The following is a 17,499-nucleotide window of genomic DNA, read 5'->3' as shown; positions in this document are numbered from 1 at the left end:
CGTCCTCTTTAGCAAAGTTTTGTCTTGCGAAAGCGGACTCTGTCATGTTATGATTCCTAACACGAATGCGTCTTAACTCCATATTTAGCTTTCGTCTTATTATACTTCGCATGAGTAATAAGTATTCAACGCTAAATTTGCAAAATAACACATAATAAACACATTTCGCGTGCCAATTATACAATAAATATAAAGATAAAAATTCTGCAAAATAAATGGCTGTTTTCAAAAATAATGCGCTACAAAATATCTATATTTACTTGTATTTAAAAAGAAACAGCGGAATCAAGACTTCAAAATTTTTTTTAAATTGCATATTTTTTACGTTTCTCTTGCTTTCTTAAAAATCAATTCTACACGCGATATACACTTACGTAAAAATTACATTAAATTTTTAGTAAATGTACAACAGCAGAGGTAAAAATTTAACATACAATTCGAGAAGCGTGAAATATTCTCATAAATTTCAAGCTGCTACTATCTTAACAACTAAAAGAAGAAGTAAAGAAATTCTTTAAACTCTTAAATAGTGACTTTCTAAACACAAGTGCGATTAGTTCTTCACTCACATGTTTCTCTTTTGACCTCTCGCAAGTAAAGAATGTCTCTAATTTCACTTCTATTCGCAAATATTTTCTCAAGATCACAAAACATGTTAAAGAGAAGGATATGTTTAACTTAAATATTTCTGACTAAGATTGTTTACAAATATACGTATTTCCAAAAAATGGTACAATTGAAAAAAAAATAGAACTTTTACGAAAAATAGGAAAGAGTCCAAAAATTTTTCTTATGGGATGCTTTACTTTTGAGAAAAGTGATTTTAAGAACTAAAAACTTATATCAACTCAAAGTTTTTATACTTAAATGATTGCAATGATTTCACACGCGTGTCATGATGTCAATGAACCTGTCTTAGGGTTGGGAACGTTACTTCATAAAAATTCTTATTACCGTACCGTTACTTTTGTAAATATTCGTTATTGTTACTAGTTATTAATTTTAAAAAGTAACGCGTTATTTAAAAAATAACGATTCGTTATTTTCTTGTAATTTTAAAGTGAGATATTAAATATAAAAATTACATTATTTAATAATCAATATATAATATTAATTGTGAGTGCATTCATTGAGCTTCGATTACTTTCTGACTTGCAATACAATCAAATAAAAAAATAATAATATTCCCCCCCACAAATTAAATTAGATCTTTAATGCTAATAATTTAATTTTAATACTACTACACGGAGAAAATTTTATATTAAGTTTTAATACAATTTTAAATTACATTTTATTATGTCTTGTATTTTCGGATGGATCCTCACAATAATGTTCCGACATAACTTTTACTCAACTTTTACTCAACTTTTATTCAACAAGTTTTGATTTTGTAATAAAAAATTTTTACTATGAAAAAGTGTAAAAATTACGTTATATTATTGTTTTTAAAAAAATGGCTATAGCATTTAAACTTATAATTACATGATGGTCCGCTGCTTCTACCACATTATATAGTAATTTTAAATATAAAATTTTCTCCGTGTAGCATCTTGAAATCTGTAAAATTATTACTTCAATTTTTCATTATTACTCCAATTTAAGCTGAATAATGGAGCCATAAAATTCATATAGAAGATAACTGCTACTTAAGATAAATATGTTTGCTAGGATAAATACGTTTAATATATATATATATAAAAACGCAGACTGCAGAGAAAAACAAAAGCTCAGTATTACAGATTCAATTAAGAACGTATTCTTTGCTTATATTTGACAGATTCTCATTCTTAAGCCATGTCGATTTTAAGTAATATCATCTTTCATACGCGGCAGATAAAGCCTTCGCGGCATCCCTAACAATCGCGAACGATACGCGGGTGGTATCGGGCACTTTTCTGGGAACGATGCAGTGATAAGCGTTTGTTCGAGATATAAATTGATGAAGCGATATATTACGTGCATCGGTGTAACAAGCGGGCCAAAGAACGGGTAGTGAGGCGCTGTATAGATCGTGATTTTTTGTCTTTATTTGCTTCGCGACAGTTTACTATTTATCACGTTCGTGATAAACTGATTTACGCGAGCAACTGATTTCTTCGCGACGAAGATCGTTTCTTTTCTCTTCGTGTCTTCTAAATCAATTCCATTTCCTAATGACGATGGACACCAGTACGACGGCACGCATCGATGATGCAATTTCAAAATCTCTTTTGGTTACCTTGTCGGATAAAGAAAAGCCTCACGTGTCACAAGAGTCGAATAATTCGGGCTCTTTCAGCAAGGGAAAAAAGCGCTTTCAGTTTTTAGTCACTTTGTGCGGTGAGTAAGAAAAGGTGAATGTTGTTTTATTTAATACTTACAGAAATTTAATAGTGACTAATTACTTGTTAAACATTGAACAAAAGTACTTTTAACAAACAAAATAATTAATCACTATCTTTCAAAATATTAGTTAGTACTAAATTAAATTTCTGTAAAGATATATATTGAAACGTAGATTTCTTTGACATATCTGCTAATACAATGTAATATTCTTGGCAATTTAATTATTATTCAAAATCACGTTTATAACACGTTTTAATTGACGTCCCCTTCATATTCCTTAAATTAAAAGAGATGGACTGCAACCTGCGATAAATAAAGCTCGAGTTAAATAGCTTGAATTATTGTGGACATGAACTCTATTGTGAGCTAATAATGATAAAGCTTGCTCCGTTGAACAATGGAAAAGTAATCGTGTCTTTTTATAAGTAATATGGATTGTACTCTATTACACTCGCAATAAAATTCATTCCTAACCGTCAAATTAGTGCTTTATTAAAAGAAAAATCATGTTGTGGTGCGTCAAAATCAATTACTGAAACTCGAAATCTTTATAGAGTAAAAATTACACGTAAGAGACGAGAAATATTGATCAACGTCCTCCTTAGAATAAAAATTAGATGAAAGAGAGATATTCCTTTGTCTTATCAATGGTGTATAATTTATTAAATTTTTATAATGGAATATATGCGGAATTCAATATAATTAAAGATAACGCTAATTTATAATTCATGTTACATTTGATTAAAATTGTAATACCTGTTCAATCTCAAAACTAAATGTAATTCATTTTGCGTTAGCTTCTATTATATAAAATATGATTTTATGTCCAATATATTAATAGTTGGATATTATAATGTTTTTTGGATATTATGGTGTGATTAAAGAGAGAGATTCAATATACTAATAGGAGTCAATATTGTGTAAGATAATGTTTCCTTATCAGAAACCTAACAACAAATTTTAAGTGGTTAAATTTTGTGAAGTTATTTTTATAATAAACAAAATAAAAAATAACACTTTTGTTACATTGCATAGCGATAAAATACAATATTTAAACCACCGAGAATGTATACATATACATTTTATCATTGCATTCGTGCCGATAAGTCAAAAAGAACGCGATAAAAACTAAAGTAAATTAAAATTGCATGTAACTTGATTGCTACGCTTTTTGTAAAATGTTGTAAAATTAGAATAGGAGAATATAAATAGCCTGTCCTTATGTATAAATATCCGAAGAAACTCGATCATTTAACTAATAATAAGATCAATATCACAAAATTGAACTCCTTCTCTCATGTTGCATAATATATGTATGTGTAATGTAGTCGACAGATTGTCTCGCGGTGATATCGATATTATATCTAAAGTAGTCGACTTTTCAGACTTGCCTACAATTGAATCAGCAACTTATCTGTATCTACAATGTTTATCACGAGAATGTGTGTGATCCTCAAGTGATTATCTTATTCCTATGGAATTTGATAAATGAATAAATAAGAGATTTGTCGCGATAAAACTTCTGTTCATTATTCTTCCACTATTGTTATGTAATGTCCCAGTTTATCCGAGAAATATACAAACGCATTCTTAGGACGTTTAGAAAAAGGGATGTCCTTTAAATGTTTTTATGATATCCTTTAGAGATCTCTACTATGGGGTGCAAAATATATTTTTTTTTCAATTGATTAAATTATTTAGCATGTATTCAACACGCTTCGCTTTAATGAATCAAACATAGACTTGTTAATTTAATAAAATATAAGTAAGCGAAATGAAATGTTTTTTAAAGACGTTTTTAGTATTATTTTAATCTTGAATAATTTTCAACAATTTTTGACGTCGTCTTTCTTTTAACTGACAAAAAATCTCACGTATTGAGAGCAATAATTCCTTTAAATTAAAAAAAAGTCTTTCTTCCAACGATGAGAGCGTGCTGTTCATGTGCAGCCGCGCTAGGTGGCATGCAGACCGGCATAACGCTTGGTTGGACGTCGCCGATCCTGCCATATCTCACATCAGCGGAATCCTTCCTTCCGGAACTATCTGAGGATCAGATCTCATCGATAACATCCTTGTTGGCACTGGGTGCCATCGTGGGTGCCGTGCCGGCTGGTAAAATCGCTGATCGAATCGGTAGGAAATGGGCCATCTTTTTAACAGCTGTGCCGTTTGCTGTATGCTGGTTCACTCTGTTTACGATTAGGAACCTCAACAGTATATATGTCGCCCGGTTCATCGGTGGGATCGGTGCCGGGGCGGTCTGTGTCCTCGTACCAGTCTACGCCGGCGAAATCGCCCAGCCATCGATTCGTGGTGCCTTAGGTGCATTATTTCCCTTGCTCTTTTCCTTGGGGATCATGTTTTCATACGTGGCGGGCGCATACTGCTCCTATGTAATATTTAACCTTGCCTGTTGCGCCATTCTGATACCTTTCGTCTTGGGCGTGCCCTTTATACCGGAATCGCCAATGTGGTTGGTACAGAAGAATCGTAAGATCCAGGCCATCAAAATACTAACGATCTTGCGGGGATCGCATTACGACGTCACAGAAGAGATAGCTGTTCTTCAAGACGATGTTAACAGGATGGAGAACTTGTCGGGCGGCCTCAAGGATCTCGTTGGGACCAAAGCCGGACGTAGGGCTGCTATCACCTGTGTGGGACTCATGTTCTTCCAGCAACTGTGCGGCATAGACGCGGTTCTATTCTATACGGTCAATATCTTCCAGGCGGCAAACAGTACGATCGATCCTTTTCTAGCGACCATCATTATCGGGTTCACTGAAGTCGTAATGACGATATTCGTCGCTATCGTAATCGACAGGTTAGATATGATATTCGCAAATCGGTTTAGAATTTCCGTGAATCTCTTTAAAAATATAAAAAAAATTAGATGTTAAAATCCTTAGATTCCTTAGCTTCTTGAAATAAATATTTTAAAAATGTATTATACTAAAACCGATACAAACTGTATGAAACAAAGGGAGAAAAGTAGGTCAAATTTCTAAAGAAGTTAAATTCCCAAATCTCTATTAGTACAAATGCAGTTGTATCCATCAGTTATATTTAAAAGGATACTTTGGTCTAAAATAAATTAAAATTTTTTTTCCAGTTGAAAATTAGTCATTATATTTAATAAAAAAAAACATTTTGGTCTAAAATAAACTAAAATTTTTTCTCCAGTTGAAAATTAGCCGAGTGCATTCTATTTTAATAAATATATGGAAATTGTATTTCTCATGCCATATATTATACACTGTTTCATTAATTAAAACAATAAATTTAATTAAAAAAATTTTTTTATCTCATTAATTTAAATGAGAAAAGTTATACAAGTCTTTTTGTTCTCACAAAAAATTTAGACGGAGATAACGACTTTTGTCAATGGGCTACTTATATATCTTTCATCTTATTTTCTCTTCTTTTCTTCTTATTCTTATATTATGTGAAGAATTGAGTTATTTTATTCAATTCTAAACTTCGAATTTTAAGGAAAGAACGAAAACATCTCATGAATTTTTCTAAATATCTTAAAATTAAATGTAGTAGCAATATGACGATTGTAAATTGATCCCGTCTCTTCTTTCTTCAGATTTGGTCGAAAGCCGCTTCTGATAATATCCGGCATAATGATGACTATTTGTCTGAGCGTCTTGGGTTACTACTTCAAGCTCAAGGATGGAGGAAATGACATGAGCACCTTTGGCTGGCTGCCACTGGCCAACCTCGCTCTCTTCAACATTGTCTTTTCGATCGGTTACGGGTCCGTGCCATTCACGGTAATAAGCGAGATATTTCCGCCGGAAACCAAGGGTGTTGCCAGTAGCATGTCTATAGTAGTGCACTGGAGCCTAGTATTCGCCGTCACCAAGCTGTTCCCGACCATGGAGTACAGGATGGGCCAAGCCATGACCTTCTGGACGTTCTCGTGCTTCACTGCCGCGTCTGTGATTTTCTCGTATTTCGTAGTGCCGGAGACGAAGGGCAAGACATTGCAGGAGATACAAAGCAAGCTCAAACGAAGGCAAAAGTCGAAGACGGAATGTCAAGTCGAACCGGTCTGAAAATACTGATATCCTGCGGTCATCTTATCGCACTTTTGCAGCGCCGAAATTAAGTCGGCAGAGGTTGAAATGCTAAAGTTCTAATAGCTAATGAAGAAAAAAAAGAGAGAATGAGAGAGAGAGAGAGAAAGAGACAGACAGGCAGACAGATAGAGAGAGAGGGGGGAAAGATGTGTTTTATATTTTTTCTTTTTTATAAGAATATATAATAATTTATCATAAGCGAATATTAATTCCACTTTTTATGTAATAATTGTATGATGAAAGAGTTTCAAATGTTGTACACAGCTACTGATGTGTAGGTATATCTACGCAACACTTTTTATGTAAGTATATACACTTGAAAGATTAAAATTGTAAAAAATGTCTTTTTATATAATAGAAACTTCATTTCATAATCATTTCATTAAAGTTAATCAAGAATTATTTATAAAATATTATTATCCTCTAGTGAAAATTTTTTTTAGAATTCTTTAATTTTGCAGAATTTTTATATAAATTTTAAGAGTTCCTAGAATTCTACATAATTTTATTATTTTTTTTTAAATTTCTCAAATTTTTATTTTGGAATACTTTTCAGATGCAAAGAAAGTTTATATTTTTCAATAAAATTCTTTATATTTTTATACGTTGGATAATCTTATTATTCTAGAAAAATATTTCAAGTTTTATAATTATACATATAGTATTGTAATTAATATTAAGTTATTTCTTTATAAAATTAACAAATTTTTTTATATCGTAAACAATGTTACCGACAAACTAACATCCAAGTTAAAGTGAATTCCATTCACTGGATGTCACGCGCTACACGTTTGTCACGAGAAATACAAATGTGTTGAGAAATAAGAGGAGAAAAGAACGTTAATTTTCTTTTTCGTGCTAATCATAAATCGTGCATAGAAAAATGTTGTACCCATTTTCTAGCTTTCCTTAATATTGTCAATTAACAATACAACAAATGATAATGCAACAAACTCTTTTCACGCTATTAAATAGCATTTACCTTTCTTATCGAGTCACGGTAACGGAAGTGAGCAAATATTTGCATCTCTTAGAATTCGCAAAGGCGATACTGAAAATGGTCGTTGATTTCATTATCCATTTATGTTATTTTATAAACAAGTTTCGAACTAACTGAATTCTTATACATGCTTAATTGAATTCCATAATTTATTTTGAGAGTTCGACTATTTCGATCTGTTTGTTCACAGTAAAAAACATTTTGTACTTGTGTTAAACCGATCCTTATTAAAATTTATGTTAAATGTTTATCTGAATGTTGATTTAATATGTATAATGTGATTATTATTTTTTAATATTCTATGTTAAATTAATATTCAACATTTATTAATATTAAAATAACAAATTTTAAGTAAACAAATAACACGAAGATAATATAGTTTAAAAGTACAAATTCTAAAATAAAAAATAAATGTACGTGTTAATTTAAAACTTTAGAAATGTTAACTTTATTGAAAAAATATCCTTCCACTATTTATTTCCAAATTATATCAAAGTGTTACATTCTTGTATTAATTTTTACTTATGTAAAAATTATGTAAAAATGTTTGTATTACTTATATAAAAATGTTTATATTACTTTCTAATATTTAGATTCATCTCATGTAACATTAATACGAAAATTTGGGTGGCCTGTTTAGAACACGTGAGATGTGTTAAATTTAACATAAATTTTCCAATTAGTTTTTTCTAAACTAATTAATTTATGAACTCGCTTTTTTTTATTTTTGATAATTGTTGAAAAAATCCCTGATTTTTATAAATTAAATCGTCAAATAAATTCTCATCGATTTTTATTAAATCCATTTGTCTTCTACAGCCGCTACTTGTTGCAGCAGGGTATAACAAGTGATATAAAGGCAATTTGGTCACCGGTAGAGATATTACGTTAAGTTTCACAATAGGGGATTACTATTAGATACCAAGTTAGTATAATGAGGTAAAAGGAGTCCTATTCCCCGTGCATTCTTCGGAAGTGCTTACAATAGAGAAATCCTGTTTGTGACGGGATTTGCTTTCCGCAGTAGCGTGTGCTTTACCTTGATATCGACTTTAACATCATTACATCGTCTTACTTGATGCAAATCCTTTACTGAGAAAAATTTCTGATTGAAAATGAATGAATCAATAGACCCTGATCATATCAATCAGAATTCTAGTCATCATAATTGGAAATCTGGTTATCTCAATTAGAATTTTGATTGATACACGGAAAAAATGATTTTACTGAAGTATCTAACAATTTAATTTAGATACAAATCTGAAAATCTAATTTGTTGGACTATCAAAATTATTATATAGAATTCAAACATAATGAGCAATATTACAAAAAGGTTTAACATTTTACTTTCTAGCATAGGTAATTATTCTGATGATCTAACAAATTTTATTTTCAGATCTGTATCTAGTTAAATGTTTAGATACCTACTTTAGCAAAACCGTTCTTTCCGTGTATGATCAAAATTTATGGTTTGTTCATCTTCAACCAGAAATTTTTCTCAGGGTCGTTTCTGTATTTCTGTCTCTCTCCGTTATTGCGACTGTGAAACGAAGCAAATCACAATCTTCTTAAGAGCTATGCAGCAAGTTGAAAAATTGCACGTGCAAAATTTACCTAGAAATTTCTCGACTAGATCAAAGTAAATATTTCTTTAACAAAAATCTCATTGCGCTATATCCTTTTATTAGACATAATAATTACGCGTTCCGTGCATATTAAAATCTTGTTTAAATAAAGTTCCGGTTTTATTTCAAGATAATTCTGATTTCAATGCTTTATTCCAGTCCTTACTTCAATAGAATCTTGACTTCGTTATCAAGATGTTTAATATTCAAATTTAAAAAACTGCAACAAGAAACGATGTCCAGATAAATCTTTGTAGCGAGACGAATATTCAGTTTTTTTTTAACGAGGAATATATTTATTATCTCATTAAAAATACGCCTATTAATCAAGCATACGCTTTCATGTAATAATCAATAAAAAAAGGGTAAAATGTTAATAATTCTGCGCGTTACGTAAGATTATATAATAGCCACCATGCTACCATTGGAAAGAATACGAAATCCTTTATGAAGACATAAATAAATGAGCAACCATCAGCACTTGCAGAGAGATGAGAAGTTTGCGGTGCTATAAATCCTAAGTAGGACTCGGTTTCCGGAGGTTTGAACAACTTATCCTTCATAAGTCCCGCTGATGACGTTCCACATTGTGGAGTTTCGTTGTCCCTTTCCGCTGTCTCTGAAGACTATTATAGCGCGGGAGGACGCGCGAGGTGGATGAAAGAGAAGTTGTAATCACATGCTGTAAGAACGGTTGGACACGTAAGAATGGATGTGGAAAGCAATATCCGGCATATCCGTCTTTTCGTCTCTTTAACGACAAGCTTTTTATTGTTGTTATAAAAATGCTTCGATCGTCTCGTAATATATTTATTGAGAAAATAGTGTGCGATTTGTCAGAGTTCTTTTATATACCCACAATTTTCCAGTAAATGTCTTGTTTGACATAAAGAATATTTCGAAGGTTTCTTTCCTTGTTAACCAATGGGCTGTGAAATATATTTTTTCGCAATATATTATATGTCTCTCATCTTTTTTAAAACAGTCTTTCCTTGTTAATTAATGGGCTGTGAAATATATTTTTTCGCAATATATTATATGTTACTCGTCTTTTTCAAAATATAATGAGTACAAGTAAACTTTCGTTTCAACAGAACTTTGATACTTTCATGTTAATAAAAAGTTCTGCTTATGATTATCGTGTGATACATTTAAGTTACGTGTAGATATGTTATAAAATCAATCAATAAATTATATTCTACTATAACAAGTTAGAGGAATGAAATAGAATTTACACATTTACATCGCGTTTAATCCACGAAAATCATCTACTATTCCGTGTTTATAAATACGGAATAATATTTCGTCCTCGATCTAAATTCCTTGAATATTAAATTAAGAACGAGATATATTTCACAATTCATTGTTACAACTACATTCTTGCACGAATAGAAAACCGTAATGCTGGTCACACATATGTTGCGAAAACGATGTATTGTACCGTGTCGTATCTTACATCAGTAGCTTATATCTCACAAGAAATATTACGAAGCATCATGCCTTGGGACAAGGTTCAAACCATGCATCAAGATGCATATTCAGGGGCGCGCAGCTGTTACATATAATCTTCTAGTATCACAACAAAGCTGCAGAGGTTTTCTTGAATCATATCTCGCAACGCTAATGACTTCTTCCGCCCCTCCCCGACAAAAGCGTAAAAAAAAATATATTTGCGTTCCGCAACAATTCTAATCTTAAAAATAGGAATACTACACATGGGGTTATTATATACAGTAAAAATATTTTGTATTTGTGTAAAAATGGATCCTTGTTAATTAAAATTTTTATGTTGAATTTTTAACGGTATCTGATGGTTAATTTAACATAACGTAATTACATTGTTTGAATATTTTATTTAATTGATTTAAGATTTCTTAATATTAAAATAAGAAGTGAGTATGAGTCATGAATAAGTGAGTAAATAACAAAAATAATGTAATTTTAAAACGTAAATTCTGAACAATATGTAAAAAATGAGACAAGCAACAAACAAATAAGGTGTTACAAAAAGAAAATTAATTTATTATTTGATAATTTTACTGATACATAATAATACCATTTGATAAAAAGTAACATTTTCACAACACCAGAGCAAAATTAGTCATTTTTATAATTCTTTGATTGCTGAATACAAATCTGTTTTCCCAATTGTTTTATCACGTCATAATTTAGGGAAATTTGCAATTCAAATTACAAAAGGGTTATTTTTATATTTTTTGTCTAAAAAAATGACGGGAAATCACTAGTCTCGTTTCAATTTTTTTTTATCAAACAGTATAATTAAGGTATTGTATATTTCAATTACACGGAATATTTTCAGTGCGCGCAGTAGAAACTTCATGATAATAATTTGAATAAAGTATTAAATAAAGTATTACGCGGAACATGATGCATACAGAAATGATGAAAAGATGAAATATTTTCAATCAATCGTATATGAATAGGGATTAATGATAAAAGGCCAGCATGAAGACTGGAAATATATACAGTATGCGCCAAAAAAAATGCGACTCTCATAACTAACACTTCAGTTTAGTTAAATAAAATGAGTGGACGGGGGCAAATTTGATTATAACACAAATATTTTGTCCTACCAAATATTTATTCGATATGATTTTCTTTAATTGAAATCACTGCGTTACTGTGTCACACTCAGCAGACATAATAGTGATTAAAAGAGAGTTGCATTTTTTTTGGCGCATACTGTACATTTAGTAAACGCAAACCATATATAGATCTAGATACTAATGAATTATTGATCATCAAAGGTAAACGTAAATAAACATGTATAAATATTGTCGAACTTCAAAACTAATAAATAAAAAAACGTCCTATTCTTCGTTTCGAGGCGAGATGGGTGAATAATATGTCAAATATAGATGTCGAGTTGTCAATAAAAGAGATATTAATTAAGGACAGGTCGGCGAATAAAAAGAAGTATATATATATATATGTTTTCAGTAATTTTAGCTTACTGTGCATTTTTTAAAGATATAGTTGAAACGGATGTTTCTTTTAATGATTTGTTTATTACTTCTCGATCAAGTAGAAACTTTATCAAATCGTGAATTCTAGGATAAATGAATAAAAGATATAAATGTGTATGTGCGTTGATTTAACATATTATAAATGTTAATTTTATCGAAGAAATATGCTTCCACAATTTGCTTACAGATTGTGTCAGTATTATATTTTTTATATTAATTTTTTGTATAATTATTTGTATGTTACTAACATATTCATCTTATGTTAAAATTTAAATTAGTATAAAAATTTGGATGGACCGTTTAAGACGTGAAATGTGTTAGCAGAAATTTCCAACTATGTATTATACTTCATAAAAATTGTAGATTTACTCTGCGAATTAAAGTAAAGATAAGTTGACATTTCGAAACAGCTCTGATAGGATTTGGGAAATATTTAGAGAGAAAATTGTACATAAATGGATGTGACGTACCATGAAAATGATCGTGTACTAATTGCTTGCAGTGCAACAGCTGCATTTGATTGCGGGAGTTTGTAATGATTGCAAATTACTTCCTTGTTATGCGTTACCTACTATAGCATTATAGTACATATGTACTATTTTTTTAAGAAGTAGAAAATCGAGTGTGACGGCACTTCGATGTCGCAATAATCGCAAATCATTTTACGACTGTAACTATTAATTATTATAAACAATCTGAAAAAGCTATTCAATAAAATTTTCACACAATAAATCACATCATATAAAAAATCGTAACATTTACTTGACACAATTTCAATTACCCTACCTGGCTCTTGAGCTGGAAGGGAAACTTATTGCAAGATCACTCGCGCAACGAAAATACCTTTGCCTTATACTCGTGGGAATGTACGTCCGGATACTTTCCGAGAGTACTATTCCAATAAGTTCTGAAATTCGTGTGGCGCAGTCTGAGAGAAACGTATATATCCAAAACCATACGTTCATGAATCGCAAACATTATTAGCCACATCGTGCAAAAAGGATGCACATTTTAATTATCTCTCTAATTCATCATCGTTATTATAAAATATAAGTTAGAATCGAGGGCGACCCCAAAATCATAATATTATTCGAATATAAATGACAAAACTAATATGTCACTAATGTTACGATGATGAAATATGCGACGTGGATTTTCCGCTCTGAATTATATATATTATAGTTGAATACCGAGAATCCGGTTAGGAAAAATGTTTAGCTTCAGGGACCAGATGCAGGAAATTGGTGCAAAACAGCGTCTTATATATTATCGGCGCGCTTAAAATTCTCCCTGCGTAAGTCATATTTCATCGTTTAAATTTAATGTCACTTTAATTGGCGTATTAATATTCCTCGAATGTCACTTAATATCGCGGACTAATTATTTCTGTTTCAATTTAGAAGAAAAAAGCGGTAATTTAATAAGAAGGGAAATAACCTGATTTCCGAAAAATTCGAAGGGAACCTATTGGCAGAGATTTATATTCCTTGTTTATATCCCACGTTTGTATACCTCGTGCGGGATTAGTAACAAATGACTTGCTACTTATAACATCAACTATTGAGTCGCCATTAAAATATCGAAATGGATAAGGGAGTATATTTTCGAAAGAACTTGAACATAAGTTTATTACCACCCTAAAATATTGAATGTATAATTAACAACACCAAGTATTAATATCAATTAATTAATAACACTAAATAAAATTTTACTATTTATTTACGCCTTTCAAAAACTTAATTAATAAAAATTTAATAAAAATAATAATTTAAAATAAATAATGGATTTTTGATAATACGATAAAATACAATATAATAAAAATAATAAAAATCTTTTAATGTTTTAATTTTATTTATTATTCGATGTATGTATGTCCTCTTAAATTTTTGCTAAGAAACTTTTTTATTTATCAAGTTTCGCTGTTTCTTTAATATTTCTGTTTTTAATTATTACTATTTCTAGAATTTTCACGTTTTAAAATGTGACAAATTGCACAAAAATCCATCAAATTAACACTATTATATTGAGGCAATGATACGCTTTTTTACTTCACTGCATCTACTGTTTCACTGTACTTAATTATATCCGTATTTAACTTTCTGTCAGCATAAAACCGTTGCTTGGATTAATCACAGTTGCTGATTCCTACTTTATCTGAGAATTTATTACGATTATTATGAAAAGTTGAAACAGTAATGTTCCTCTCGATTTACTCAATGTACAGTTTATAAGATTATACTTGCAGTTTAAATTTCCGCAAACGAAAGTTTCAAATTGATTGAAATTTTCACCTTAATTCTCAATTTTCATATACCATTAATTAGACACGAAATCGTCGACGTTTCTAGGCAACATCGTACAGTGATGGTTTATCATTATCGATGTACATAATAAAAACTCTGTTTAAATTTACGTCAAAAGAAAGTTGCGCCGATAAACTTCTCATTCAAAGTACCAGCCTTTATAATTAGTAAGAAGATAAAAGAAATTTATCGATTATTAAAAAATCTTGGTATCTCTTAGTATCATGTAACGCCGCAAAGAATCCATGTCTACAATTTGCTTTTATTAAGCCTGTGATAAGAGATCCGTTTAAACTTAATCATCAGCAAACCGATCGCAACCTTCAGCTAAATTCGATTTTATCGATTTCGTTAACGGAAATCCGTTATCCCCGATAACGTTCGCCGTTATCGCGAAATTTCTCTATACCGTAAGAACGATAATCGCGTAAGGACGAGAATTATACGTCGACTGCGGAAAGGAGAGCCGGTTTCACCGTTTCGCGCATTAACCTGACTCTCATCCGGCGGAATCTGGTGTCGATTGGCGAATTAATTACCGCGCGTGTCCTACGGAACGGGGGTACCGCTATCGGTCCGCCTGTTTGCCGTATCCTGCTCACCACGACCTCCGCCACCGCCACTACCACCACCTCCACCACCGTCACCGTCACCGCCATCGCTTGCACGGGGGAAGGGGGTTGGTTGCGCTCGTTGTGGATGCCACGGGTGGGGGTTAGCGTCAGTGGCAGCGGTGGATGTTCGTGCAGGTACGCGGTACCCCCCACGACTATCGCCGTCGCCGTTGCCGCTACCACCACCACCACCACCACCACCATCACCACCACCACCACCACCAAACTGTCATGAGCACCAGCAACAGCGACCACTAACACCATCACTATTTCCGCGACTGGCCCTCGCCACCACCACCGTTCTCTCATCACGATTCTCGTGTGTGTACGTGCCTCGAGATCCCATCGTTATGTGTGTACGTATATAACGCGGCTACGCCAACGAAGATTCCGTGCGGCCGACGGCGTTCTCCGTGCGGCTCGGGGTGGTTCGATACACGCGCGCGCGCATGGTACCGATGGGGGTTCGGTGCCGACAGTGCCGCCACAGCTCTCGGAAGAGACGCCCGTGATTTTGCACCCCCGCTCGAGCAGAATTTACCGAACTATACGACGAGGGTGCACCACGGCTCTCTCTTTTTCTCTCTCTTTTTTCTTTCTCTCTCTTTCCTTCTATCTCTGTCCTTCTATCTCTCTCCCGCTTGATTCTTCCTTTTTCTCTCTAACTCCCGCTCGAACGTCTTCTCTTTTTACCGCGAGCTGTTCCTCTTTCTCGCTTCCGGCTTTTCTCTTCGTTTTCGCTGTCATCGTATTTTTCGTCCGACTGAACTATTCGCGACGCGACGACTGCCGTACCTCGCCGGATGACGGATGACGAGTGAGTGCTGACCGTGGGGGATACCGCGGAGTCAACCGCGTTTGATCTCGCCGCCAATCTCGACGCCTCGTGGTGGTGGGTGCTGGTGATGATAGTGATACGCTGATACGAACCGACCACACTGTTTCGCGAGAACGCGATTGTGTGTGGGCGGATGCGCCTTTCCCCCCATCCTTACTCCCGCCGGTGTATACCTTAACGAACAGTCTGGCTAATCGCGTCCTGACCGCTTAGTCACCAACGTCCTCGGGGTCCTTTTCGCGTGATCCCGCTGGAACGCGAACGAACGTTGAGAAGGTCGGGGTGATTGACCGGCAGGCGACGACGCTTCGTGTGTTTCCGACGTGCACTTATCCAAATTTCACCATCGCGCGAAGGTTATGAAGTCAAACTGGAAGCCTGTGAATGACCAGGAATAAGGAGTGATTGCGCGTTTCCGTGTTTTCAAACCGTTGATCAAGCTATCGATCGAGGACTGCGATCGACTTGCGGAACGTCCTCGTCTTCGTGCGACACACGCTGCAGTACGATTTACATGACGGCTTACGTGCTTACAGTGACGTGGTTGATGATCGATGACGGCGCGAGTCACGAGGGCTCACGTGGTCGACTTTCACTCGCTACCGCACGCATATATTTATTAAATTCACCCAGACTGTCGGCGAAACGGAGTTCCAAGGGCTGGTAGACACGACCGGTCGATCACTTATAGCAGGTAGTACCATGACACTCGGTAGCTGCCAACATTCGGAATGAGTTATGTGCAGGCACGGACTCCTTGACCTCTTAAAGTCGCGACACGACACGAAGAGTATACCACGCAAGTGTATGTAAACCACTTTCGACAATGCCAGGGTAGGTTCATAAGCGACGGTATAACTCGAGAGACTTTTAGTGATCGAACCTTCTGTGATTTCGAGAGGCTTATCATTTGGCTTGAACAGCACCATCGAATCGTGCCTTGCACACGCTTTATTGTCGCAAATCATCGTGATCTATCAAGCTGACACGCGTTATTGTTTCCAACGAGCGGGATCACTAGAAACTTTAAAGTGCAGGAAATAGCAGATTGCGAGAAACTGAGAAGTCTGTCACCATCCATCACACGCGAATACTCTCCAGTATTTTCCGCTATTGGCCATCAATAATAAAGTGTACCGGATATTATCTACTTATCTGTAATCTTAGCAAGTCGCCCTAAGATATCGGAAACATAAACCATCGCATAGTGCAATTTTGCAGCTTAGTGCATCGATATATGAATCTATAAGGCTATCTTTTGTATTGTGAATTCTCGGCCTCGATTTGCGACGTTCAAAATGTAAAAAAGTAACACGATTTCTGTATTCAAAAGGATATTTTTGAATACAGATCTCACGAGTGTTAATTGATGAAAGTGTGATCGAATGTGAAGTACAGTTTGAAAAAAGGTGTTTCACATGAGCTTTTGGTGTCACTGCGGCAGAAGTTCAGCCAGCGTTCCGAAATAGCCTAGATGCAATCGCAGTAATCGAAGCTTCGTATGAATCGATAGGAGAAGACAAATCGACAACACGGAAATAGGCAGTGATATATCGTGTAATCCTTAACGCTTCAAAATCTTGCTGGTTGGTCGATCGATAACAGCGTGGCGGATATCGATCGGCGACAATCAAGCATCACAAAGTGATCTAGGCGATAATATGAGGTCGATGAAAGTAGTACAGGATCGAAAGGGATGATCGAGCAAAGGTCCCA

The 17,499-nt window shown here is 33.9% G+C and overlaps 1 protein-coding gene across 1 annotated transcript; it reads left to right on the top strand.

The window, feature by feature from the left end:
• The first annotated feature begins 1,977 nt into the window (after positions 1-1,977).
• On the top strand, positions 1,978-6,525 carry LOC108721539 (facilitated trehalose transporter Tret1). Its single transcript, XM_018446134.1, has 3 exons — positions 1,978-2,319; positions 4,276-5,152; positions 5,921-6,525. Exons 1-3 carry the CDS (start codon positions 2,154-2,156, stop codon positions 6,390-6,392), a joined length of 1,515 nt encoding a protein of 504 aa, XP_018301636.1. The 5' UTR covers positions 1,978-2,153; the 3' UTR covers positions 6,393-6,525.
• Positions 6,526-17,499: the final 10,974 nt, after the last annotated feature.

This window comes from Mycetomoellerius zeteki, unplaced genomic scaffold, assembly GCF_001594055.1.
Source record: "Mycetomoellerius zeteki isolate Tzet28-1 unplaced genomic scaffold, Tzet1.0 scaffold174, whole genome shotgun sequence".
Lineage (NCBI taxonomy): Eukaryota > Metazoa > Arthropoda > Insecta > Hymenoptera > Formicidae > Mycetomoellerius > Mycetomoellerius zeteki.
This window is presented reverse-complemented; position numbering and strand designations above follow the sequence as displayed.

Coding starts and splice junctions, on each gene's coding strand:
- LOC108721539 (XM_018446134.1), top strand. CDS start 2,154: ATGACGATGGACACCAGTACGACGGCACGCATCGATGATGCAATTTCA. Junction 2,320..4,275: donor GTTTTTAGTCACTTTGTGCG/GTGAGTAAGAAA, acceptor GTTCATGTGCAG/CCGCGCTAGGTGGCATGCAG. Junction 5,153..5,920: donor GTCGCTATCGTAATCGACAG/GTTAGATATGAT, acceptor TTCTTTCTTCAG/ATTTGGTCGAAAGCCGCTTC.